At 45.0% G+C, this 20,200-nt stretch overlaps 1 protein-coding gene across 7 annotated transcripts in view; it reads right to left on the minus strand.

Annotated features, from left to right (window-relative positions):
* The window catches only part of LOC144596707 (endoplasmic reticulum membrane-associated RNA degradation protein-like), a 48,495-nt gene that overhangs the window by 26,582 nt on the left and 1,713 nt on the right, over positions 1–20,200 (minus strand). For 2 of the 7 annotated variants that reach the window (XM_078405400.1, XM_078405401.1), the window contains exons 2-10: positions 18,472–18,526; positions 16,237–16,434; positions 16,002–16,144; positions 13,429–13,530; positions 12,278–12,367; positions 9,621–9,718; positions 7,976–8,097; positions 6,186–6,300; positions 2,759–2,861 (exon numbers count right to left, since the gene is read on the minus strand). In XM_078405400.1, coding sequence (XP_078261526.1) covers positions 2,759–2,861; positions 6,186–6,300; positions 7,976–8,097; positions 9,621–9,718; positions 12,278–12,367; positions 13,429–13,530; positions 16,002–16,144; positions 16,237–16,405 — 942 coding nt within the window. In that variant the 5' untranslated portion in view covers positions 16,406–16,434; positions 18,472–18,526. Of the gene's footprint in view, positions 1–2,758; positions 2,862–6,185; positions 6,301–7,975; positions 8,098–9,620; positions 9,719–12,003; positions 12,123–12,277; positions 12,368–13,428; positions 13,531–16,001; positions 16,145–16,236; positions 16,435–18,237; positions 18,349–18,471; positions 18,527–20,200 lie in introns of those variants that run through there. The other 5 variants (XM_078405404.1, XM_078405406.1, XM_078405407.1 and 2 more) reach the window with 4 other exon arrangements.

Here is a 20,200-nt window from a genome sequence, read left to right on the forward strand (position 1 = left end):
GTTTTCTAAACCAACATGTCGAAGAACCAACGAGAGAACAGGCCATTCTAGACTGGGTATTGAGTAATGAGGAAGGGTTAGTTAGCAGTCTTGTTGTGCGAGGCCCCTTGGGCAAGAGTGATCATAATATGGTAGAGTTCTTCATTAGGATGGAGAGTGACAAAGTCGATTCAGAAACAAGTGTTCTGAACTTAAAGAAAGGTAACTTTGAGGGTATGAGGCGTGAATTGTCCAAGATAGACTGGCGATTGATGCCGAAAGGGTTGACGGTGGACATGCAATGGAAGGCATTTAAAGGTCGCATGGATGAACTACAACAAGTGTTCATCCCAGTTTGGCAAAAGAACAAACCAGGAAAGGTAGTGCATCCGTGGCTAACAAGGGAAATCAAGGATAGTATTAAAACAAAAGATGAAGCATACAGATTAGCCAGAAAAAGTAGCATACCAGAGGACTGGGAGAAATTCAGAGTCCAGCAGAGGAGGACAAAGGGTTTAATTAGGAAAGGGAAAATAGACTATGAGGGAAAACTGGCAAGGAACATAAAAACAGACTGCAAAAGCTTTTATAGATATGTCAAGAGAAAAAGATTAGTTAAGGCAAATGTAGGTCCCTTGCAGTCGGAAACAGGTGAATTGATCATAGGGAACAAGGAGATGGCAGACCAATTGAACAAATACTTTGGTTCTGTCTTCACTAAGGAAGACATAAACCGTCTGCCGGAAATAGCGGGGGACCGGTGGTCTAATGAGATGGAGGAACTGAGGGAAATCCAGGTTAGTCGGGAAGTGGTGTTAGGTAAATTAAATGGATTAAAGGCAGATAAATCCCCAGGGCCAGATAGGCTGCATCCCAGAGTGCTTAAGGAAGTAGCCTCAGAAATAGTGGTTGCATTAGTGATAATTTTTCAAAACTCTTTAGATTCTGGAGTAGTTCCTGAGGACTGGAAGGTAGCTAATGTAACCCCACTTTTTAAAAAGGGAGGGAGAGAGAAAACGGGGAATTATAGACCAGTTAGCCTAACATCGGTAGTGGGGAAAATGCTAGAGTCAGTTATTAAAGATGTGATAGCATCACATTTGGAAAGTGGTGAAATCATCGGACAAAGTCAGCATGGATTTACCAAAGGCAAATCATGTCTGAAGAATCTTATAGAATTTTTCGAGGATGTAACTAGTAGGGTGGATAAGGGAGAACCAGTCGACTTTCAGAAGGCCTTCGACAAGGTCCCACATAGGAGATTGGTGTACAAACTTAAAGCACACGGTATTGAGGGTTCAGTTTTGAGGTGGATAGAAAATTGGTTGGCGGACAGGAAGCAAAGAGTAGGAATAAACGGGTTCTTTTCGGAATGGCAGGCAGTGACTAGTGGGGTACCGCAAGGCTCAGTGCTGGGACCCCAGTTATTTACAGTGTATATTAATGATTTGGACGAGGGAATTGAATGCAACATCTCTAAGTTTGCGGATGACACGAAGCTGGGTGGCAGTGTTAGCTGCGAGGAGGATGCTAGGAGGCTGCAGAGTGACTTGGATAGATTAGGCGAGTGGGCAAATGCATGGCAGATGCAATATAATGTGGATAAATGTGAGGTTATCCACTTTGGCGGCAAGAACAGGAAAGCAGAGTATTACCTGAATGGTGACCGATTGGGAGAAGGGGAGATGCAACGTGACCTGGGTGTCATGGTGCACCAGTCATTGAAAGCAAGCATGCAGGTGCAGCAGGCAGTGAAGAAAGCGAATGGTATGTTGGCATTCATATCAAGAGGATTTGAGTTTAGGAACAGGGAGGTTCTGCTGCAGTTGTACAGGGCCTTGGTGAGACCGCACCTGGAGTATTGTGTGCAGTTTTGGTCTCCTAACCTGAGGAAAGACGTTCTTGCCTTAGAGGGAGTACAGAGAAGGTTCACCAGATTAATCCCTGGGATGGCGGGACTTGCATATGAGGAAAGACTGGATAGACTGGGCTTGTACTCGCTGGAATTTAGAAGACTGAGGGGGGATCTTATAGAAACATATAAAATTCTTAAGGGGTTGGAGAGGCTAGATGCGGGAAGATTGTTCCCGATGTTGGGGGAGTCCAGAACCAGGGGTCACAGCTTAAGGATAAGGGGGAAGTCTTTTAGGACCGAGATGAGAAAACATTTCTTCACACAGAGAGTGGTGAGTCTGTGGAATTCTCTGCCACAGAAGGTAGTTGAGGCCAGTTCATTGGCTATATTTAAGAGGGAGTTAGATGTGGCCCTTTTTGCTAAAGGGATCAGGGGGTATGGAGGGTACAGGCTACTGACCTGGATGATCAGCCATGATCATATTGAGTGGCGGTGCAGGCTCGAAGGGCCGAATGGCCTACTCCTGCACCTATTTTGTATGTTTCTATGTTTCTATGACCAGAGACATCACCTACTTATGTTCCCAGAGATGCTACCTGATCCGCTGAGATAAGGGTGTATTCAGTACAGCACATTCCATTTTCAATTGGATTAGACAATTTGAAGGTATGGCACTGCAAATAATTTACAATTTGCTGAATTATTGGACAGTTATTACTGAACTTATCTCAACTGGGCCAACATACAAGTCCAGGATTCTTGAGCCAATAAAGTTCATGTATTTATATAACACCTGGTAATAATCTCAGAACACCCCAAGCACACTGCAACCAATAGATTACTCTTTAATTGTCCCTCAGTGTTGTGTAGCTAGTCTGATGTTTAATAGATTTGCCCTTTAGTTCCAAAGACAAATGCATTTACCTCTGCAGTTAGAATCCTAATGGGGCAGTTATTAACCATTGTGAACAATTTCCGGAGTCCGGTCTCCAGCTGAGGTAGAAGTAGTATTACACAGTCCGCATACCTGTGGAAACAAGACTCAAATCACGATGGACTGAAGATGAAATTATGCCCTAGCAGCAAGCAAAGCCTCCAGCACTATTTGCGATCATGTAATACATACCAAAGATGCCAAATATTGCAATTCCTTTGCCTATTTCTGCATTTGCTAAATCTCAATTCCAATATTTGTCTAAAAATGTATTACTTATATTTCCACTCTTAAAATTTAGATTGGAAGAACAGCTGTATAAAACTCTGCAAAGGAAATGCACAGATGAACATCTGGTTGGACAATTCTCTGTTGCAATGCAATAGGCGGGAACATTGAGCTCTGGCAATAGGTCTGCTCATATCATGGCCAGTGCACCTTTCTGGAGTTCTCTGACAGGTTCTCTGACACGATTCTCTCTGGTAAGTCAGCAAATGAATCGAATAGCTTCCAATAACAGAAGTATAAGAAAATAACTGCAGATGCTGGTACAAATCGAAGGTATTTATTCACAAAATGCTGGAGTAACTCAGCAAGTCAGGCAGCATCTCGGGAGAGGAGGAATGGGTGACATTTCGGGTCGAGACCCTTCTTCGGACTGATGTCAGGGGGGCGGGACAAAGGAAGGATATAGGTGGAGACAGGAAGATAGAGGGAGATCTGGGAAGGAGGAGGGGAAGAGAGGGACAGAGGAACTATCTAAAGTTGGAGAAGTCGATGTTCATACCACTGGGCTGCAAACTGCCCAGGCGAAATATGAGGTGCTGTTCCTCCAATTTCCGGTGGGCCTCACTATGGCACTGGAGGAGGCCCATGACAGAAAGGTCAGACTGGGAATGGGAGGGGGAGTTGAAGTGCTCGGCCACCGGGAGATCAGTTTGGTCAATGCGGACCGAGCGCAGGTGTTCAGCGAAGCAATCGCCGAGCCTGCGCTTGGTTTCGCCGATGTAAATAAGTTGACTTCTAGAGCAGCGAATGCAATAGATGAGGTTGGAGGAGGTGCAGGTGAACCTTTGTCTCACCTGGAAAGACTGTTTGGGTCCTTGGATGGAGTTGAGGGGGGAGGTAAACGGACAGGTGTTGCATTTCGTGCGGTTGCAGGGGAAAGTCCCCGGGGTTGGGGTGGTTTGGGTAGGAAGGAACGAGTGGACCAGGGAGTTACGGAGGGAAAGGTCTCTGCGGAACGCAGAGAGGGGAGGGGATGGGAAGATATGGCCAGTGGTGGGGTCCCGTTGTAGGTGACGGAAATGTTGGCGGATGATTTGTTGGATCCGCTGGCTGGTGGGGTGGAAGGTGAGAACGAGGGGGATTCTGTCCTTGTTGCGAGTGGGGAGAGGGGGAGCAAGAGCGGAGCTGCGGGATGTAGAAGAGACCCTAGTGAGAGCCTCATCTATAATGGAGGAGGGGAAGCCCCGTTTCCTGATGAACGAGGACATCTCTGAAGCCCTAGTGTGAAACACCTCATACCAATAACAGAAACTAGAAATAGTAATCAGGTCAGGAAGAGAGTCTTAAAGATTACAGGTCAAGGACCACTGAGGCTGCTAGACCTGCTGAGTATTTCTAGAATTTTCTGTTTTAGTTTATATTATGTTTTGCTGTTTAATTCCCGAATGGCATGCTGGGTTATTTCACAGAACATCTCAGTTAACCCTGTCGCTGTGGATCTGTTGCCACATTTCGAAGACTGGATAAGGACATTAAAGGACAGCAATAAATCAAATGAGGGCTTCTTTAAAATCATAATCCAGAAAGAATTTTCATGTTTCTTTCCAAATGGCTTGGAACGTTGCCTTCTTTATTTACAGGTCAGATTTGGGAAACAGATAAATGGTAGATACTATGTAATTTTTTTCATTTTTCACAATTTAATATTATTTCAAATGCCCATTGTTTTAGGTGCTGATCTTGGTATCTTATTATGGCCTTGCCAATAATCTGTGCTTCTTGGTTGGAATACAACATTGGCAACACTGCTTTACATATAGAGTTTTATGTGGAATTTGACTGTTGGACAAGACATTTTTTGATGCAAGTCATACATTTCATGATCAAATCTCATTGGCTGGAGATAGAACATACAACAATGCAGCCCAGGAACAGGTCCATTGGCCCATAATGTTTGTGCCAACTATGATACTAATTTAGACTGCATTTGCCTGCACGTGGTCTATATCCCTTAATTCCCTTCCTGTTCACGTGTGTCTAAATACCTCTTAAACATTGTCATCTTTCACCACTTCCTCTTTCAATGGATTTCAGGCATCTGCCACTCACTGTATACATTAACGTCTTGCCTTACAAGTCTCTTTTAAACTGCCCCCTCTTATCTTAAAGGTATGCCCTCCAGTATTTGATATTTATATTCTCAGAAAAAGACCAAGCATCCACCCTGTTTATGGCTCATATTTTGTTTACTTCATTTAGGATGCTCACTCAGCTTCTGACGCCAGAGAAAACAATCCAAGTCTGTCCAATCCTTCATTTTAACTAATACTTTCCAATCCATTCAACATCCTGGTGAAGCTCTTTTGCACCCTTGCCAAAGTACCCACATCGTTCTTGCGATATGGCAACCACACTGCACACAATACTCCAAATGTTGCCTTACTCACGTTTTGTAAAACAGCAATGTGACTGCCTGACTTTTACACACTGACTGATGAAGGCTAGCATGCCTCCTTTACCACCCCATCTACTAACAGGGAGCTATGGATTTACACCTCAAGATCCCTTTGTACATCTATGCACCCAAGGGTCCTACCACTTACTGCATACTTACATCCGAGTTCCTAAAGTGCCACATCTCATACTTGCCTGGATTAAACTCCATCTACCATCTTTGCTCACATTTAAAACTGGTGTATAGCCTTCTTCACTATCCATAACTCCACCAATGTTTGTGTTGTCTGAAAACGTACCAACCAGCATACCTACTTCTTTGTCCAAATCGTACATTACAAACATTAGATTTTATAGCATTGATCCTTGCAGGTCACGTACCTCTAGGCAAAATAATATTCCTCCACCCCAAACCTCTGTATTCTATGGCCAAGCTAATTTTTCAATGTTAGCTACCAAGTCTCTATAGATTCCATATGTCTTAATTTTCTGGGTCAGCCTGTTCATAAGGAACCTTGTCAAATTCTTTACTGAAGTCCATGTAAACAATATTGACTGCCATACCCTCATCAATCACCTTTGTCACCTCTTCAAAGAAATTAATTGTTTCTAAGACAAGACCTCTCCCCCACAAAGCCATGCTGACTATTGCCAATGTTTTCCAGATGTGAACAGATCCTATCAATAAAGGATACAATACACATCTTGTATAAATGTATGAAGTATCAATCCTACCGTTGATTTCTGTAAGCTGCAACTGCCGCTCTCCAGAAAGGCAGCATGATTTCCACAACAAAATCAGATTTACCAATAAAATCTTCTGCCAAAGCAATAGCTTCTTCATTAATATCTATGTGAGGAAATGGACAAGAGCATCTTATGCTTTAGTATTCCTGTGATCTTCGTGTATTACATGTATTCCACATACCCTTTTACTACTTACCAACTTTTCCATTATCCTGCTATGATGCTTAACATAAAATGATGTTTCCTCCACTTGCAACAAAAGGTTAGTAAAATTGGTTATCATCATTGTGGTGTTTGAGGAAAAAAAACTGATGAGGTTTAATGAAAATTCATTGTTAAATTTGATAAATAATAATCATGTTCTCAACGAATGATGGAATAAACTGGAAGGATCCAATGGCCTACTCCCGCTCTTAATTCATCGGTTCTTAATTATAAATTCCTTGAAGAAGCGAGTGGCCAATGGAGAAGAACAAATGTCTCCTGGTTTCCAAGGCAAGTGAAATTAAAATTCCAATAATCTGCTGTTCAATAGTTAGTTCGGAAATCTTGATGGTTCTACATCTCGGTCTTCACATGCTGATTCCCATGCTCCCTTGAAATTCACAGGGGCCCCATTTCCCCACACTTCCTTGAAATTTACCAGATTAAATGAAAATTATACTACTGTGTAGCATTTAAAGAAAAGTAGATTCAATGAGCATTAACATCAGAAAGCAATTTGCCATTGTGTTTAGATGCATATTTATAATGACCCCCCCACAATCAGTGTACCAGCCTTGCCTACTTCTCGCTCTTTCTAGAATTACGGACCATTGAGTGTCCTCTTTATCCTGTCTCCATTCAGCAAAAACCCCATTAATTCAGCATGCTCAGGATTTTGATGATGCTGAACTGGCAGCTTTTCAAATACATTGGATGGTATTTGAATTTAGTTTAGTTTAGAGATATAGCACGGAAACAGGCCCTTCGGCCTACCGAGTCATCACCGACCAGCGATCCCCGCACATTAACACTATCCTACACACACTAGGGACAATTTAAAAAAATATATATTTATACCTAGCCAATTAACCTAAAAACCTGTACGCCTTTGGAGTATGGGAGGAAACTGAAGATCTCAGAGAAAATCCATGCGGTCACGGGGAGAACGTACAAACTCCGTACAGTTAGCACCTGTAGTCGGGATTGAACCAGAGTCTCTGGCGCTGTAAGGCAGTAACTCTACTGCTGCTCCACTGTGCCAAATTAACAATAATTTAATTGACCTTTCTTTAAATATTAGTGATGGACTGGGTTACATCCACAATCTGCAATTTTTTGCAGTCTGGGGCAGAGCTGCTCCAAAACCAAGGTTCAATGCAACCCAATAGTATGCTTTCTACGGTGCATCTGTCAAAATTGGTAAGAGTTGTAAAAAATGTCAAACTAGCTCCTTTGCTTTGCTGACATTGAGGAAGAGGTTGTTGTCTTTGCATGGCCATAAACAAATTGGAAACCCTCATCTCCCAATTGTTTTGACTCCTGCATGGTGTCGCACAGATGCCATTGTGCCAAGTTAATGTCACCTAGTGGCTATTTTGCACATAACGAGCTGCACTGACCCCAGCTACATTTCCTTCCTCATTACCAGTCAGAAGATGCTGCCACCTTGTGATGCTGCAGCAGTCAGCTGATTGGGTACATACCTGGGAAAATGGGTGCATTCCTCATCAGATATCCATTACCTTTGCAAATAGTTTTATAATTAATTTCCTGTTTTATTTTGCATTGCTTACCAGGAAATACAGCAAGTTCCTCCAGGTGTGTCAATCTGAAATAAGGTCGATGGAGGGGCATGGAACCTTTCTGCAGTATCTGTCCTAAACCAGCTGTAAGCAACAGCAGCATAGAGGTGTACCTAGGAATAATTAAATGCAGACATTTTAAAACCGAGTTATCAACAAGATTCAGTAAAACGTTAGAATATTGCAAACCAAATATGTTGGAGATATTATATACTTGTGTAGACAACAAAATGTTAACAATAATCATCATAATTGGAAGACATACACATCTGCTCTGTCCTCCACCTCCTCCTGCAGCTCCCATTTGTTGATCATTTAATTCCCCTTCTCATTTCCACACCACCCTGACTGTCCTTGTCCTCCACTACTGCCAGAGCGAGACCATAAGCAATTGGAAAAACAGCACCTCACACTCTGCTTAGGCAGCCTACAATGCAACATGAACATTGAATTATCAATTATCCCTCCTCCCCCATCCACACCTTCCTTCTCATCCACCTAATATCCTCCTGCCCCCATCACACCATTCTCTTCATTCCCTCTGCCCGTGTCACAAACTTTCTTTTCCCTCCTCTATCCAATCTTCTCCAATTCCTTACTTTGGGTTCTACAGTTTTCTTCCACGCACCATTCCTCCCTCCGGTTCTACACTTTACTCCCCATCTTCTTTCCTTATCAGATTCCACAACGTCCTCTCCATTTATCACCTCCAGGCTTGGTTACTATCTCTCCCCAGCTGAAAATCAACCCCTCCTCATCTGAATCCTCGCATAACTTGCTCTACCCCTACCCCTTCTCTCTCTCTACTAACCATATCTCTGCAACTCCATCAATCTGAAGGGTTCTAACCCAAAATATAATCTGTCCATTTCCCACCAAAGATGCTGCCACTGAATTCTCCAGCAGTTTCTTTTTCTTACACAAGTTTCCAACATCTGCAGTTTCTTGTGCCTCCATGAATTCTATTTAATTGATCCCATATGCCTGCACATATCCCTGGTCTATATATACCTTTGCCTGCCTGGTCCTGTCTTTCTAAATGTTTCTTAAAGATGGCTATTGTATCTGCTTCATCAGTACTCCCTGTGCTCTGGTAACCTACCACTCCCTGTGTAAAACAAAATTGCTTTGCACATCTTCCTTTACTCCAAACTCTAGTACTTTATATTTCCAACCTGAGAAAAAGACACCAACTTTCTACACATCTCAACTCATCATTTTATATACTTCTATCGTTGCCCCTCAGCCTCCGGAGCTCCAGAGAAAAATGGTACTACTGTTCAATCCAGGCAACATCCTGGCGAACTACCTTTGCACTCTCTTCAAAGACTCCACATCCTTCCTCTCGTGTGGTGACCAGAACTGCACACAATGCTCCAAATGTGACCTAACCAAATAGTTTTCTTTAAAAACAGCTGTAACATGCCTACCCAAATTTTGTATTCAATGGATGAACCAATAAAAGCAAGCATGCCATACAACTTCTTTACCACTGTATTTAGTTGTGTTCCTTGATGTTCTTTTGCGAGAAAAAAAGCCGAAAGAATGGTTGACTCTTAGCTGCCACTTAGGAATTACAGGTGCTGACGACACTCATATCCCACCTTGCAGGAGTGAACATAAAGAAAATACTTACATGGGTGGGATTTCCTCAGGAGCTGCAAATCCATGCCACAATATGTTGCGGAGATTTAGGCTCTGTGGTGACCCCAGGAACACTCGCAAGACGTTCATCTACATTTGAGCAACAACAAACTATTAATTTATTACAGAGTGAGCTAATGTATGCATCACACGAGCATCAAACCAGTCAACCAAATTTAATACAGACATGTAATATATAGACCTCCCAACACATCCGAATTTGGCGGAAAGTTTCCGCTTTCTTATTTCATTTCCGCCATTCCGATTTCGCCTCACATTTATCCGCAAAACACATGCCCCGCCGCTCGCCCTACTCCTCGTCGCTGGCCTCGCCGCTCGCCCCTGGCCCGGCCTCGCCGTTCGCCCCTGGCTCCGCCTCGCCTCGGGCCCGCCCTCGCCGCTCGCCCCGGGCCCGCCCTCGCCGCTCGCCCCTGGCTCCGCCTCGCCTCGGGCCCGCCCTTGCCGCTCGCCCCTGGCCGCTGGCCCGGCCCCGCCCCTGGGGGGGGGGGGGAGAGAGGGGAGAGGGGGAGGGGAGAGAGAGGGGGAGGGGAGAGAGAGGGGGAGGGGAGAGAGAGGGGGAGGGGAGAGAGAGGGGGAGGGGAGAGAGGGGGGGAGGGGAGAGAGGGGGGGAGGGGAGAGAGGGGGGGAGGGGAGAGAGGGGGGAGGGGAGAGAGGGGGGGAGGGGAGAGAGGGGGGGAGGGGAGAGAGTGGGGGAGGGGAGAGAGGGGGGGAGGGGAGAGAGGGGGGGAGGGGAGAGAGGGGGGAGGGGAGAGAGGGGGGAGGGGAGAGAGAGGGGGAGGGGAGAGAGAGGGGGAGGGGAGAGAGAGGGGGAGGGGAGAGAGAGGGGGAGGGGAGAGAGAGGGGGAGGGGAGAGAGAGAGGGAGGGGAGAGAGAGGGGGAGGGGAGAGAGAGGGGGAGGGGAGAGAGAGGGGGAGGGGAGAGAGAGGGGGAGGGGAGAGAGAGGGGGAGGGGAGAGAGAGGGGGAGGGGAGAGAGAGGGGGAGGGGAGAGAGAGGGGGAGGGGAGAGAGAGGGGGAGGGGAGAGAGAGGGGGAGGGGAGAGAGAGGGGAGAGAGAGGGGGAGGGGAGAGAGAGGGGGAGGGGAGAGAGAGGGGGAGGGGAGAGAGGGGGAGGGGAGAGAGGGGGAGGGGAGAGAGGGGGAGGGGAGAGAGGGGGAGGGGAGAGAGGGGGAGGGGAGAGAGGGGGAGGGGAGAGAGAGGGGGAGGGGAGAGAGGGGGGGAGGGGAGAGAGGGGGGAGGGGAGAGAGAGGGGGGAGGGGAGAGAGGGGGGAGGGGAGAGAGAGGGGAGGGGAGAGAGAGGGGAGAGAGAGGGGAGGGGAGAGAGAGGGGAGGGGAGAGAGAGGGGAGGGGAGAGAGAGGGGAGGGGAGAGAGAGGGGAGGAGAGAGAGAGGGGAGGGGAGAGAGAGGGGGAGGGGAGAGAGAGGGGGGAGGGGAGAGAGGGGGAGGGGAGAGAGGGGGGGAGGGGAGAGAGGGGGGAGGGGAGAGAGGGGGGAGGGGAGAGAGGGGGAGGGGAGAGAGAGGGGGAGGGGAGAGAGAGGGGGAGGGGAGAGAGGGGGAGGGGAGAGAGGGGGAGGGGAGAGAGGGGGTGGGGAGAGAGGGGGAGGGGAGAGAGGGGGAGGGGAGAGAGGGGGAGGGGAGAGAGGGGGAGGGGAGAGAGGGGGAGGGGAGAGAGGGGGAGGGGAGAGAGGGGGAGGGGAGAGAGGGGAGAGAGGGGGAGGGGAGAGGGGAGAGAGGGGGAGGGGAGAGGGGAGAGAGGGGGAGGGGAGAGGGGAGAGAGGGGGAGGGGAGAGGGGAGAGAGGAGGAGGGGAGAGGAGAGAGGGGGAGGGGAGAGAGGGGGAGGGGAGAGAGGGGGAGGGGAGAGAGGGGGAGGGGAGAGAGGGGGAGGGGAGAGAGGGGGAGGGGAGAGAGGGGGAGGGGAGAGAGGGGGAGGGGAGAGAGGGGGAGAAAGGGGGGAAGGGGAAAGGGGAGGAGAGTAGGGGAGGTGGGGGTAGAGTGGGAGGGTGGGGGGAGTGAGTGGAGTGGAAGTGGGAAAGGGGGGAGAGAAGTGGGGGTAGGGGGAGGGTAGTGGGCGGGGAGTAGGGGTGGGGAGGGGGGGTAATGGGCAGTTGTGATTTTCCGTTGAAGACCACTGGAGCAAGTATGTCTTCAATTAAATTAGGTATGTAGTTTTAAATAAAACTCTTTCTTCATAACTTAGTCAACATTTTATGACCATTGTTCTTTTATTCAATACCACGAGAATTGGGATGTGTAAGGAAAAAGCAAAATAGAAAAAGAAAAACAACAAAAAAATTATTTGTGTTGTAAAAAGTATTTCTGTTCAATAACCTTTCTATAAATAGCAGAATATACTCACTGTTGGAAATAATAGTCGTTTTTCACCCTTGAATGTAGCATAAGCGCATTTGGAGTGCATACTTTTTCCTTGCTGAAAAGTTGCATTACGCACCATATTATGAATTTTGATATAAAATTCTGAATTTTGGACATCAAAATTATGAATTTATAAAATCAAATGTTGGGAGGTCTGAATATAGACAAATTTAATACATCTTTATGCACAGGTGAAAAAAACTTGTTCTGTACCAGTAAATAAGCATTAACAATAAGAAATAAAAACATAATCTTACCACATCTTGTCCAAACACCGTAGCTAGTTCTTGGGAGGCCAACAAGTCTCTCAGAAGAAAAGGACAGTTTTTGCCTATCGTGAGAAACACCTAATGCACAAGAAAATCAGTGTAAAATATCAACATCTTTCATTAAGACTGACCCCTATCCAGAACATATCTGCAGGTAAATCTTTTGTTTAATTTGATTCAATTACAGATGTTTAGTCACAAGTTGAATTTATCAGTTCACTCATACAAAAACGCAGACAGGCAAAAACTGGAGGTGACCCATCTACAATGTTAATTGCTCAAGTGCTGGCTATGCCTTAACCTGCCAAGGCCATAAACTCTCAGCATTATCTCATCACGTTCCCCTTCTTTCCTTTCTCAACTCCTTTTTTCCTTTGAATTCCTGAAAACCGTACCATTTTGATCAACTTTTTGGCAACCTGTCTCAGTACTTCTATGCATAAACTAGATAAATTGAAGTGGAGAAGTTGAGACACAAATTAGCTCGATCTTTGAAACTGTCAAAATAGTTGGAGATGATAGATATTATTCCTATATGGAGATAAGTAACTTAATGAAAGTCCATGATTTATGGAGGAGTTATTTTCATCATGTATATCTGATGATGCATCACAAATAAGTGTGTGTGTTAAAGATTATTTCATTGCCTTTCAGCCAAGAAATTCACCATATTCTTTCCCACATTATCACATTCACTGACAGTTGCATGGGATGTAGCAATAGAACTAAGGAATATGTAATGATTTTGTAATTGAATTAACATTCAGGTTCAAACTAAAACTCAAATTCTACCATTTATATACCTCTTTCTCAGGAGGTAAATATATACCAACGTTATGTGGTCTGGCCTACCTGCAACTTCAGACCCACTGTAATGCCACTTTACTTTCTATCCCATGATTATTGAGTGATTCTTCAATATTTTCTGAAATGGCCGTCCAACTCACTCAGTTCGAGGGCAATTAGAGATGGGCAATAAGTGAAGGCCTTGTGACCACTTCTTCCCATGAATAACAGAATGGACATCAAGAGGCCCACAATCTCCCTCATTCTTTTTTTGACCCAACAAAATTGGGGAAATTAAATGTACTTTAATTCCTTAACATAGTAAACCAAGTCAACATTGTCATTTTACTTACATTGCCTAAGGCTCGTTCCAGGCATGCTGTTAATTTCATTAAATCAAGAGCTATGGTTGTAGGCTGTGAACTCTTGATGGCCTCAAACACATCAATAAACAACTGAAATCATGAAGAAACAAGTAATTTTGATAAACTTTTAATGAAAGCCTTTTGCCTCTTTGAAGCAGTGTATAAAAGAGCAAGGATGCTATATGCTTGGGTGCAACTATCTATACTACATACAAAGGTTTTTTAAATAAATAGTTGCATCCACGCATATTACATAGCAGAGGAGGTGATGATCTTCTAAGAGCTGGAAGGATCAACAGACATAAGGAAAAAGCTAAAACAGCCTATTAAATTCCAATGATCAGTCATGATCATATTGAATGGAGAGCTTGAAGGGTCCAATGAGAATGTAAGAAAATAGGAGTAGAAACATGCAACTCAGCCCCTCAAGTCTACCTAGCCATTCAATGTGATCATGGCTAATTTACCCCAGGCATCTTCTGTGCCAGTTCCTCATATCCCTCAATTCCCTGATTTTGTAATAACTCTAATGATCTGGCCTCCATAACCCTATGGCGAGGATTCCAGAAATTCACTGTCCTCTGAGAGAAGTCTCTAGGAAATTCAAGTTTTAAATGACTGCCCTTTATATGAAGCAATGTCACCTTTTTCAAGATTCTCCCACAAATGTAAACATTTCAACATCTGCCCTCTCGTGCCTCTTGGGGATGTATTTTTAAATCGTCCCTCCTTCTTTGAAAAGAATGTAGACCGAATGACAGATTCTAATAAACATCTGCACGGAAAAGGTTTGCACATCCCCATTCCCACTATTTCCACCCTTCTGCATTCAATTGGTCACGTTTTCAGAATCCTGTATGTTTGGACGAAAACATTTCACATTTTCATAGTGCACAGAAACACAGCCCACCCCATCCATGCCGCCCGTGATGCCTATCTATATTGATTGCATTTACCTGCTCTAGACAGGCTTCCCTACACTCCTTTCCTATCCAATGATCTGTCCAAATGAGTTTTAAATGATGTAACTTCCTCAGCTCGAAGGTATCACAATATGCTGGAGTAACTCAGCAGGTCAGGCAGCATCTAGGAGAGAGGGAATGGGTGACGTTTCGGGTAGAGACCCTTCTTCAGACTCCCTCTCTCCTAGATGCTGCCTGACCTGCTGAGTTATTCCAGCATCTTGTGATACCTTTAATTTGTACCAGCATCTGCAGTTATTTTCCAACATAACTTCCTCAGCTAGTCCATTCCAAATATTCACCATCCTCATAAGGAAAAGCTTTCCCCTTAGATTTTCTTTAAATTTCTTCCCCCTTTCCTTCAACCCATGCCCTCTAGTTCTAGACTCACCCCAACACTGGGGGGAAAAAATAGACTATCTACCCCATCTATGGCCGTCAAACTTTGTAAACCTTTACATGGTCACAATATGTTCCATACAAACTCATCCTATCCAATTACTCCTTATGAAAGCCATCCATTCCATGCAACATGCTAGTGAATCTGTTCTGCATTCTCTTTTGCTACCACATCCTTCCAATAGTGGCAACTAGAACCGTACACAATGCTTCGTATGACCAAACCAACATTTTCTACAACTACAACATGCAGTCCCAATTCTTATACTCAATGCCTCGGCCTATGAGACAAGCACACCAAATGCCTTTTTCTCTACTCTATCCACCTGCTTCACTTCTTTCAGGAAGCTTTGGACTTGCACCCCAAGGTTTCTCTGTACATTAACATTCCCAAGGTCCCTGTCATTTACTCTGTGTCCTGACAGAATTTGATCTCCCAAAGTGCATTACCATCACCCTTGCCTAAACTAAATTCCAGTTGCCACAGCTCCACCCAATTTTCCAGCTGTATCTTGTCAATATTTCAGCAAGTATAGGCCAATTCTAATCTCTGATTGGACTCATCCCAAGGAGTCAAAGGCATTCCCTTAGGAGGGTTTAAAAACAGGAAGTGGATTCTAATCCCAAATAGTGCTTGCCCTCTACCATTTATCATATCATATATATACAGCGCGGAAACAGGCCTTTTCGGCCCACCAAGTCCGCGCCGCCCAGCGATCCCCGCACATTAACACTATCCTACACCCACTAGGGACAATTTTTACATTTACCCAGTCAATTAACCTACATACCTGTACGTCTTTGGAGTGTGGGAGGAAACCGAAGATCTCGGAGAAAACCCACGCAGGTCACGGGGAGAACGTACAAACTCCTTACAGTGCAGCGCCCGTAGTCAGGATCGAACCTGAGTCTCCGGCGCTGCATTCGTTGTAAAGCAGCAACTCTACCGCTGCGCTACCGTGCCGCCTATTCCAACATATTCCAAATGTTTTCTTATCGTCAACCACAATTCTGCTGCTCGAGTAAGGCATAGGGTAAAAGGAAACCCTCATATTGATACAAATAGGGCAAAAATCCAGAAAGGCAAGAAACAGAATTGGTGAAGCAAAGGGCTTACTACAAATACATCGTAATTCAGCCAATGCAAGATTATGACACTTATTCAGACTGAAAATATTATTGTTAATTTGTTAACTCTACCTCTGTGTTATTCGTCCATATAAACCAAATACCATATTGGTCATTGAACTGCTTTGTTTTGAGTGATCGTAGATATAAATGGACAGCTTTACACACCGGTCCCAAGAGCCTCACACTTTCTTTATAATTCAGATCATGCTCTTCTGTAATAATAATTAGAATTGAATTATCATAGTTTTCCTCAGCATAGTTACAACCTTATTTCACATGAATTTTGAAATATACAAGTGGTTACCATTGTCCAATATGCATAGGTTAAATGTAATGGCTTCCCAGCAAACTTGTCCAGACGCAGTTACAATATGGTCCAGATCTGCGTTATCCTCCCTTTCCAGGCCAAGGCGACAGACCAAAGCATGCACTGTTTCAGAAAGACAGGTGGTTATCTGTTCAGTTGTTGCCATTTTTAGAGAGTTCTGTTTTTCCCCACGCCCTTCAAAAGAACATTTAATATGCATTGAATTAGTTTGTACAAAGGATGAAAAGACCATTATTTGCTCTTCTAAACTTTGTCACAAAGAACAAAGTACTATACCAGGTGAAGAAGCAAAACAAAATGCTTACATTTCTCTATTGTTCTGCAGAACCGTCATCTCAATATAATTTAAGCCAATAATCAACTCTCAAATTTATTTTCTGTGCTTTTGCAAGAAATAAAGCAGCAAAGTAAATTCCTATATAAAGTAAACACCAGAGTTTTCAGTCTGCTGTAACACTATTTTCATACGTGAATTGAATATGAAGTGGCTGATAAATTAAGGGACACTATTTGGGTGATACAGGCTGAATTGATTATAACATGATCTCTCTTGGAAACTAGAGAACCACTTAAGTGTTACTTAAGAAATTGACACGAAGAGAGAAAAAAAGCTGTCTTAGAAAAAAGCAGTCTAGGGAAAAGAAATTGTTTCCCTGCACTAATCAGACACAATTGTCTCTTAAGAAATCAGCTATTTTCACTGCAGGTAGCATTGCAATTGACAGGAAATCGCTTCTATTGACCCTTGTGCAGTGATACTCTGTTAAAAAATTATAACCTATAGGCTTTACTATTCTTAGCTTGCAATAACAAAAATAAACTTATCGCCACTAAAAGACCTTTCTTTGTTTAAAAATCTATGTAGCATAATTATCGCATGACTAAAACTTTCTGAACCCCTTTCCTCATTCGCACATTGTTTTTATATCATGATTCTTTACAATGAGAGGTCTATAGGAACACAACACAATTACCGTGTTGCAGTAGAACTATCTGTAATGCTCTTCACTTTAATAATGCAATTAAATATTTACATTTCTTCTTGCACAGGGAGGCCTAAATTTAATGCTTTTCTTAAGACAGCAAGTTTTCAAAACAGCTCTGAAGTACTATTTTAATCCGCCGTCATGGTCTCAACTTCCACTGCTTCGCCGATGATATCCAGCTCCTCATCTCCACCAAGTCAATCTCCACCACCACACACTCTACACTGACAAACTGCATCACTGAAATAAAATCTTGGCTTCAATCAAATTTCCTCAAACTCAACTGCAACAAATCTGAAATCATCATCATTGGTCCAAAAACGCTCACAAAATCCACCCAAAACTTCATCCTCAATATTGATGGTCTCCCAGTATCCACCTCCCCTCACATCCGGAATCTTGGAATCATCTTTGATCAAACCCTCTCCTTCGACAAACACATCAAACACATCACAAAGACAGCCTTCTTCCACCTCAAAAACATCGCCCGTCTCCGTCCGCCCGTCTCCGTCCATCCCTCTCCTCCACAGCTGCAGAAACCCTCATCCACGCCTTCATCACCTCCCGTCTGGACTACTGCAACAGCCTCCTCTATGGCTCACCCTCAAAAATCATCAGTAAACTTCAATACATTCAAAACTCCGCTGCCCGTCTACCACCCACTCCCCGATCCGTGACCATATCACCCGTCCTTTACAAGCTCCACTGGCTCCCCATCCCCCAGAGAATCCAGTACAAAATCCTCCTGACCTACAAAGCCCTCCATAACCTGGCCCCATCCTACCTGACTGACCTCCTCCACAGGCACACTCCCACCTGCACCCTCCGCTCTGCTGCTGCCAACCTCCTGTCCCCCCCCATCCGGACCAAACTCAGATCCTGGGGGGACAGGGCTTTCTCCATCGCTGCTCCCACCCTCTGGAACTCACTACCCCAAACTGTCAGAGACTCCTCCTCACTCACCACATTCAAAACATCACTGAAGTCTCACCTGTTCAGCACTGCCTTCAACCACTGACCGTCACCTCACCTTCTGTCTCCTTTTTCTGTTCGTTTACTTATTTATCTATTTATTTTCTTCTCTATGTTCTAGTAATCCCTGTAAAGCGTCTTTGAGTGTTTGAAAAGCGCTATATAAATGTAATGCATTATTATTATTATTATTTTATGCTCAATCTCCTCCACTGTGATATCCACAAACACCGGATCCAGCTGCAAGACTCACAATTGAACTTTGCTCATGGAGCATCTGGGTGAACATTTTCCTCCACCTCTTCAATCTGCAAAATAAAAGGGAACAGGCAAAGTGGAAATAATTGGATAAACTTTCAATTAATATCCATCCAGCTTTAAGTGACTGAAATTAATCTAGTACACATAATTTTGCATGCCACACCTCCACATTGCATCTTTCTTCCATAACTATCCCACACTAATGGTTGGTTTCCTCTGCTCTTTAAATATTTTCAATAAATTGGCTGGAATCAATATCCGATAAGCTATTTGATATAAATGTACATGCATCTGAACTCCATATAATGCTTTTTGTCATTGACATCTATTACAAACCCACTGACTCCCATAGCTATCTAGATTACACTTCTTCCCACCCTCCATCCTGTACTATCCACCACTCCCAATTCCTCCCTCTAAGCTGCATCTCCCTGGTCAACTAATCCCTTCCCACCCAACCACACCCTCCCCCAGTACTTTCCCCTGCAACCACTGGAGATGCAACACCTGTCTCTTTACCTCCCTCCTCAACTCCGTTCAAGGACCCCAACAGTCTTTTCAGGTGAGGCAGAGGTTCATTTGCACCTCCTCCAACCTCATCCACTGTATCCGCTATTCCAGGTGTCGATTCCTGTATATCGGCGCCTCCGTTCAGTCTGCCTAAAACCTACCTGATCTCCCAATTTCTCAGCATTTTAACTCCCCCTCCCATTCTTTGGTCAGACTGAAGAAGGGTCTCGACCCGAAACGTCACCCATTCTTTCTCTCCAGGGATGCTGCCTCTCCCGTTGAGTTACTCCAGCATTTTGTGTCTACCCCCAATCTGACCTTTCTGTCCTGGGCCTCCTCAAATTGTCAGAGTGAGGCCCAGCGCAAATTGGAGCAACAGCGCTTCATATTTCACTTGGATAGCTTACACCCCAGCGGTATGAACATTGACTTATCTAACTTCAAGTAGCCCTTGCTTTCCCTCTCTCTCCATCCCCTCCCCCTTCTCCCACCATTCTTACTGTCTCGGACTATATTTTATCTCTGTACTGCCCACTCCCCTGACACGAGTCTGAAGGGTCTCGACCTTTGATCTTTGATCAAACCCTCTCCTTCGACAAACACATCAAACACATCACAAAGACAGCCTTCTTCCACCTCAAAAACATTGCCCGTCTCCGTCCATCCCTCTCCTCCACAGCTGCAGAAACCCTCATCCACGCCTTCATCACCTCCCGTCTGGACTACTGCAACAGCCTCCTCTATGGCGCACCCTCAAAAATCATCAGTAAACTTCAATACATTCAAAACTCCGCTGCCCGTCTACTCACCCACACCCCGATCCGTGACCATATCACCCCCCGTCCTTTACAAACTCCACTGGCTCCCCATCCCCCAGAGAATCCAGTACAAAATCCTCCTCATAACCTACAAAGCCCTCCATAACCTGGCCCCATCCTACCTGACCGACCTCCTCCACAGGCACACTCCCACCTGCACCCTCCGCTCTGCTGCTGCCAATCTCCTATCCCCCCACATCCGGACCAAACTCAGATCCTGGGGGGACAGGGCTTTCTCCATCGCTGCTCCCACCCTATGGAACTCACTACCCCAAACCGTTAGAGACTCCTCCACACTCACCACATTCAAAACATCGCTGAAGTCACACCTGTTCAGTACTGCCTTCAACCACTGAAGGTCACCTCACCTTCTGTCTCCTTTCTCTGTTCGTT

This window comes from Rhinoraja longicauda, chromosome 9, assembly GCF_053455715.1.
Source record: "Rhinoraja longicauda isolate Sanriku21f chromosome 9, sRhiLon1.1, whole genome shotgun sequence".
In the NCBI taxonomy this organism is placed as follows: domain Eukaryota; kingdom Metazoa; phylum Chordata; class Chondrichthyes; order Rajiformes; family Arhynchobatidae; genus Rhinoraja; species Rhinoraja longicauda.